This window comes from Abramis brama, assembly GCF_963993115.1.
Source record: "Abramis brama genome assembly, chromosome: 6".
Lineage (NCBI taxonomy): Eukaryota > Metazoa > Chordata > Actinopteri > Cypriniformes > Leuciscidae > Abramis > Abramis brama.
Genome location: NC_139968.1, coordinates 437,890 through 445,875, shown reverse-complemented (window position 1 = coordinate 445,875; position 7,986 = coordinate 437,890). Strand labels below are relative to the sequence as shown.

The following is a 7,986-nucleotide window of genomic DNA, read 5'->3' as shown; positions in this document are numbered from 1 at the left end:
AAAATAAACGATCTAAAAGCCCAATATGATCGATCCAGCAGAATCCTAACACATTCATTTACTGCCCAACAATGTGCTAACGAATGTTCCCTTAAAGTTGCTTGGATTTTGGGCAAACATAAAAAAACATTTACTGATGGAGGGGTTGTCAAGGAGTGCATGAGTGCGGTAGCTGAAACCTTATTTGAGGGAAAACAAAAAGAAGACGTGTGTAAAAATCAAGCAAATACCTATGTCAGCATCATCAGCCACAAAGAAAACAGAAATATTAACCCATGACGTGTTAGCTCAGCTGGATGAAGCAATTCACAAGGCACCATGCATAGGCTTAGCTGTAGATGAGTCCACTGATGTGTCTGACAATGCTCAGCTCTTAATTTTTGTGAGGTTCTTTAACAAGGACAAGGAAGAGTTCTGTGAAGACCTGTTAGGTGTCGCACCCCTTCAGACCAGTATGAGAGGAGAGGACATCTACCTGGCCATTAAGGAGATGTTAAAGAAGAGGGAAATAGAGCTGAAGCAAGTGGTTTCAATAACAACAGATGGAGCCCCTGCCATGGTAGGGAGAGAAAGAGGAGCTGTGGCAAGAATGAAAGATGACAATCCTCAACTCATCTCTTACCAATGCATAATTCACCAGTCAGTCCTGTGCTCCACCCTGTCAGACGAGTATGCTGAGGTGATGAACACAATGATGAGAATGATAAACTTTCTCAGAGCTTCCTCTTCCCATCAGCAACGCATGCTCTGGGAATTTCTCAGAGAAGTTGATGCAAATGCTGATGACCTTCTGCTACACAACAATGTAAGATGGCTCAGCAAAGGTAGGGTGTTGGAGCGCTTTTGGTCCATACGAGGGGAAATCACAGCTTTCTTGGCACAGCTGAAGAGCCAAAAGGCAACAACATTTTCTCTCTTTTTGGAGGATGACAAGAAGATGGATATTGTGGCTTTTTTGGTTGATATCACTTCACACCTGAATGAACTGAATTTAAAGCTACAGGGCAAGGACAATTCAGTTTGTGATCTGATGACAGCTGTCCGCTCCTTTCAGAGAAAACTTATGTTGTTTAGGGAAGACCTGCTGGCAGACTGTGCACACTTTCCAACTGTGAAGGAAAAGGGTCAGGGTGAGAGAGATGTGTCTTCTATTGTTGACTTTGTTGACAAGCTGATTGTAAACTTCAGCAAGCGTTTTGACAGCTTCAGCCTTGGACAGCAGCTCACCCTGTTCATTCAGAACCCATTCCTCATCACAGATGTCAGGGAGTTCACAAAGGAAGTCACACTGCTCTTCAAGTGGGAAAATGCTGGGCCTCTCCAGATGCAACTGATCGATCTCCAAGCAGATGTGGCCTTGAAAGAGCATTTTGGAAAAACTGATCCTACCACTTTCTGGCTTCAAATGGTCCCAGAGACCGCTTTCCCAGGTCTGAGTAAAGTAGCCTTGTACATCTTTACCATGTTTGGCTCCACATACAACTGTGAGGCAGCTTTCTCCACAATGAACATTATTAAAAGCAAATATCGATCCAGGCTCACCAATGAGCACCTACACATGTGTTTGAGAATGGCCCTGACGCCATTCCAGCCCAGATTTAAAATCCTGGCAGGACAAGCAAGGGCTCACTTTTCTCACTAAGCAAGAGAAAGTGTGGAAGTGGGATATAAAAGGGAAAGAAAGAGAAAAGGAGGTGATAAAGCTGTTCAATTGTTAATGTGTTGAGATTGTTTATTTTAAAATGTGTTTAAACTTAAGATGTGAAAGGAAGTTAACTAAATAGTACAAGGGAAACTCAAGCTATACTTTTTATTTCATTTTTCTAAAATTAAGCACTTTATTTTGAGATGCACATTTTTGAAAAGCTCTCTGTTGTGTTTTATTTATTTATAATTTATTTTTAAATGCAGCCTTTATTTTATTTAAATTGATCATTTATTATTAGAGTACTTATTATTTCCCTACAGCTCAATTTATAAACTGACAATAAATATTGTTGAAATATTATTAAATTTGTACTTTCATTTTATTTGACAGTCGTCTCTTGACTAGGCTACTTACATATTTTCATACAACTACTAGGCTGTGGCACTGAATGATAACACAAGTTAGTCATTGTGATGTTGCGGACCTTTGGTTGCTGATTTTTTTTCTAACTGGACCTCTTAGAATTTTAATTGAATACCCCTGCTGTAAAGCATTGAAATAAATATCAGTAAATATTGGCAAATTAAATAATATACTTTATAAAAAATGTGCATGATACAGCCCGAAATGGACGTTTTGCTAACATTTGCCTACCAAGACTGACCGAATAGCCTTTCAACAAGCCTGATGGCAAAATCTCTATAACAGAGGTGATATGAGATTAAACCATACTTACTACTCTACTCTTTGCTTGTCACTGCACTCAGATTTCAGTTTTTCTTCTGTTACGACCCTTGGCTCAAGGGAAGCAACAAAAACAAGGGACACACGAAAACCAAATTATAAGCTCAAAGAAATATTTATTTAATTACAAAATAAGACAACACTAAATAATAAGATGAAAATCAATTAAAGAAAATAACATTTCTGTATTTGTCAGCAAGGTCAGTGTGTAAGGCAAGGTGCAGGTTTGAAATGTAATCCAGTGTTGAAGTAAAAATGTGATTGCAAATGAAAATAAAGAGGGTAACAAAATACAACACAACCAAAGAGTCCAAAACCAAAGACTGAATCTGTCCGGTCAATTGGTGATCTCTTAAACAGCATCCAAGGCACGAACACAGGTGTTTCCAGTAGACTGGCAATCTAGGTGATTAATGGGCTCAGGTGCCAACCGCAATTCACAGAATCGACAGCAGGTGTCGTCACACCCCTCCCCATAAAACAGGGACTCCCACAAAGATCCCTGTAACAAAACAAAATTCAGTCATAGGGTACACTCAAATTCAGAACCACAGACAGCTCCCAAAGACACCAAAAAGGAATAACACATCAAATCCAGTAGATTAAACTGCATCTGGGGCGCGTGACAGCGCATCAGCTACCACATTTTCCGATCCTCGAATATGTCGAATATCTAGACAGAAGGATTGCAGGAACAAGGACCACCGAACCAACCTCTGATTCGGACACTGCAAAGAATTCAAAAAAGTTAATGGATTATGATCCGTGTAGATCACAATAGGTGCACTCGAGCTGAGGTAAACCGCAAAATGCTGCAATGCCCAAATTAGGGCTAATGCTTCCTTCTCAACAACAGAATAGTTACATTGGTAGGTGTTAAACTTTCGCGAAAAGAAACTGACTGGATGGTATACTCCGTCTACATCAAACTGCTGCAGAACATCTCCAGCGCCCACATTACTGGCATCGACGTGCAACGTGAAAGGTTTATCAAAGCACGGAGCCATAAGCACGGGCGCTGAACACAGCAAAGATTTCACATTCTCAAAAGCCAATTCACAAGTGTTAGACCAAATAAACTTTGTCTTTCCCTTTAACAAGTCTGTAAGCGGTGCCACCACAGTAGAGAAATTTCGACAAAAAGACCGATAGTATCCGACCAGCCCTAAAAACCTCATAAGCTCTTTCTTTGTTGCTGGTGAAGGAAAGTTCTGAACAGCCTGCACTTTAGCCTGTATCGGACGCACTTGACCGTTCCCCACCACCTTCCCGAGATATGTCACTGTCGCCTTCGCAAACTCGCATTTGACCAAGTTCACTGTAAGTTGAGCATCAGCCAAACGTCCCAACACCGAACGCAAACGTTTTAAATGAGACTCCCAACTGTCACTGAAAACTACCAAGTCGTCCAAATAGACGGCACAACCCTCAAGATCCCAAATTACCCGGTTCATGAGGCGTTGAAAAGTCGCCGGAGCGTTTCGCAGGCCAAAACTCATAACCTGGTAAGAATATAACCCTGACAGAGTGACAAAAGATGAAATTTCTTGTGCTCTCTGGGTTAAAGGCACTTGCCAATAGCCCTTCAGCAAGTCAAACTTGCTGACGAACTTGGCTGAACCAACCTGATCCACACAGTCTTCGACGCGGGGCAGAGGAAAACAGTCTGGTTTTGTTAAAGCGTTAACTTTGCGAAAATCCGTACAAAATCTCACAGTACCATCCGACTTTCCAACTAAAATACACGGGGAAGCCCAATCAGAAAATGAAGGTACTGCAATATTGTGGTCCTGCATATACTTAATTTCCGTCTCCATCAATTCCCGTTTCTCAGGTGCAACACGATAAAAACGCTGCTTAATAGGCTTTGCGTCCCCCACATCGATATCGTGTTCAACCCAATCAGTACGCGATGGTGCATCACCGAATAATTCAGGAAAACTGCGTAATAAATCACATAACTCCTGACATCTTACAGGAGATAAGTGACGGAGAGTAAACGACGGAGAGTAAACTCTAAGTTGTGCAATGACTCAGAATTATTCAAACGACCCCGGAAAACACAATCATCGGGCGAAATGGTCTCCTCTTCCTCACCCACCAAACTCACATTACCCCCACCGATGGAAACGGCCGAAAGTGCTGGATGCAAAGATGTCGAATTCTCTTTTTCATAATATGGTTTTAATAGATTTACATGGCACCGTTTAACTGACTTTTTCCGCAATGGCATTGAGACTTCATAATTTTCATCAGTCAATTTCCGTTTTACAACAAATGGGCCATCAAATTTGGCTTCAAAAGGAGAAGATACCATCGGTCGTAAGACAAGAACTTGATCACCTGGTACAAACACTCGACGTTCAACCGTACGATCATACAATCGTTTCATGTTTTTCTGATGTTTTTTGAGACTTAATTTTGCTAGTTCTCTAGCCTGGATGAGTCTGTTTTTAAACCCCAAAACATATGACACCAAGTTTTTAGGAGGCTCTACAGCTTTACCAACCTGCTGAAATACGGACAACAGTCCACGAACATTATGGCCAAAGACCAAATCGTTAGGGCTGAAACCCATACTTTCCTGCACCACTTCACGTGCGGCTAACATCATCCAAGGTAAACCCTCTTCCCAATCTCTATCCAGCTGCACACAGTACGCACGGAGAAGTGACTTTAACGACTGATGGAATCTCTCCAATGCACCCTGACTTTGTGCATGAAACGCAGTAGATTGATTATGCTTAATGTGCAGCTGTTTTAACACTTGCTGGAAAAGATGCGAAGTAAGATTTGAACCTTGATCACTCTGGATGATTTTCGGAATTCCAAAGACAGATATAAACTGGGTTAGAGCTTTCACAATAGAACGAGATGTAATTGTACGTAGTGGATATGCAGCAGGGAAACGCGTGTTCAAACACATCACAGTAAACAAATAACTACTACCAGACTTCGAACGGGGAAGTGGCCCTACACAATCAACAACAAGATGCTCGAACGGTTCACCAGTAGCCTGAATTGGTTTCAACGGAGCAGGTTTCAACACCTGGTTCGGCTTACTGGTTAACTGGCAGGTTTTACATCTTTTAATATAAGCAGAGACATCTCGTTTTAAACGTGGCCAAAAAAAATATCGCAACAGACGATCGTAAGTCTTACGCACCCCCTGGTGACCTAATTGATCATGCGCAATTTCGATCATCATTTGTCGAAAATTAGTAGGAACAACTACTTGAAAAACAGGATCCCCAACAAAATCTTTGTGAGGACTCCATTTTCTCAACAACACTCCATTGTGAACGAAATATCCACGGGCAACGTTACACTCCTCTACTGGAAGAACAGCACTCTGGAAGAGTTCATCCAAAGAGGAGTCAGTTCGCTGTTCCTTTCCTAAATCCTCTGCAGAAACAGGAAAAGACAAGGCAGACAAGTCAGGCATAAACAACTTAGAACAGCCTTTATCAGATTGAATCTCTTTTTGATCACACACTTCATCATTGGCACGTTTCATTGCACGAGTCACAACACATGCTGAATCCTGGCACAAAACACTCAGTTCAGTCTCAATTTTATTATCAGTGGTCACTATGGGAAACAGTGAAGTATCAGCCCACACCCGTTCACCTACCAGTCCATTACCCAAAATAATATGGACCCCCTCAACTGGCAAAGCTGGTCGTACTCCCACTACAACCTCACCTTGAATCAAATTGGACTGAAGCCTTACCTTATGAAGAGGCACAGACAGAGTATTCAGTCCTATTCCACGAATTAAAACACTCTCACCAGTATGAGACTGCAAAGAAAAAGGCAAAACTGATTCCAAAATAAATGAATCCATTGCGCCAGTATCCCGCAAGATTTTAACGGGGATTTCCTCTTTCTCTCCAACCAGAGATACACGCCCTTCTGTAATAAAAGGTGAGTAAGAAGAGAAATCAACATCAAGTTTTTGACTTTCAACGATTTCACTCCCTGCCAACAGGACTGGTGCTGCAAGAGCAGAAGGCTTAGCTTGTGAACTTTGTGCATTACTTCTGGATTTATTTTTAAGGACCGGACAATCTACTTTCCAATGTCCTTTCTCATGACAGTAATTGCAAATCTTGCTTGGATCAAATTTTCCTGTGAAAACACGATTATACATAAACGGAGACTTTACATACTGAACATCACGAGCATGCCAATCAACAAAAGTGGTTTTGTGCGTCAGTACAAAATCATCGGCCAACATAGCCGCTTCCTCTGGTGTTTTAACATTATGCTCACTGATAAACATAGCAATACGGCTCGGAACTGAATTTTTTAATTGTTCCAACACCATCAAATGAACTAACTCCTCCAATGTTTTAATGTCTAATGCCTTACACCAATGATTAAAGTGTTTTCTCAAATCACGCACAAATTCTAAGTTTGTTTGCCACTCGTCTTTTTTCTGTAATCGAAAGTGCTGTCTGTATGCTTCGGGTACACATTCATATGCCTTTAAAATGAGAGATTTAACTGTACCATAATCTTTACAATCATCAACGGACAACGAAGTGAACGCTACTTGTGCTTTCCCAGTTAACACACACTGCAGCAGTGCAACACGATTCTCATCTGACCAGTTCCTCAATTCTGCCATGCGTTCAAATAGAGTAAAGAAGGTATCAGGATCTTCCTCATTGAATTTGGGAACAAGTTTTAGATTAGAAGTGATTGAAAAAGACATACTCTGCTCCTGACCAGAACTAGAAAGCTTACCTTCTTTCATCAGGTTGAGCTTGAGAAATTCCAAATCCAATTTTGCCTTTTCTAATTCCACTTTACCCTCTTCAGAACGCAGTTTTAACCTCTCGTGATCCATCTGTAAAAGTAGCAGCTCTTTTTGTTGTTCAAAAGACAAATTACTTTTTAATTCAGACGCAACTGGTACATATTCCTTCATCTCAGTGTCTAATAAACCTTTTTCGGTTAACTCAATTTTCAAAGCTATTTTAACATGTTCTTTGAGCCTTTTATCTTTAATCACAATTTCATAACGTTCGGCAATACTTAATAATTGCTCTTTAGTACACCTGTCCAAAAATTCATGCGACGGTGAACTAACAAACTCATCAATATCAGCCATGCTAAAAATCACCAGAATAATTAGTACAGTGCAATCAAATAATGAGAGTTTTCCCTCTACCTACCTTTACAGTATCTCTACCTAACTCAACCCTAGTCTTCATGCGGTTACCGGTGGGGGGTATTTATGCACTGTAGCCCGCTGGGTGAAAAACGCAACTGGTCAAACCAGCGACGCCTTCAACACCACGGATGTGCTCCCGAGATAATTACTTCTACCCACTTTCACCGCAACACTACAGAAAAATAACAAATCCGACACGTCTCAAAAGAAACATGCCGCTATACCTATCAGAGAAAACTCACGTTCAAAAAAAACAATATTGCACTTACCAACTGGCGATTTCACACGACGAACTAATTGACTTCGGTACAAACAAATTTTCGCATGTCCCAAAAAAAAATTTAATAAATCAATTATCAACCTATACAAAAACAAAACTTTAGCGCGATCAAATAACCTAAACGGACGAGCC

The 7,986-nt window shown here is 40.9% G+C and overlaps 1 protein-coding gene across 1 annotated transcript; it reads left to right on the top strand.

The window, feature by feature from the left end:
• Positions 1-232: 232 nt before the first annotated feature.
• On the top strand, positions 233-1,642 carry LOC311085218 (SCAN domain-containing protein 3-like; the record flags this gene model as incomplete). Its single annotated transcript, XM_084117652.1, has 1 exon — positions 233-1,642. The coding sequence occupies one exon, from the start codon at positions 233-235 to the stop codon at positions 1,640-1,642; it is 1,410 nt and encodes a 469-aa protein (XP_083973778.1).
• Positions 1,643-7,986: the final 6,344 nt, after the last annotated feature.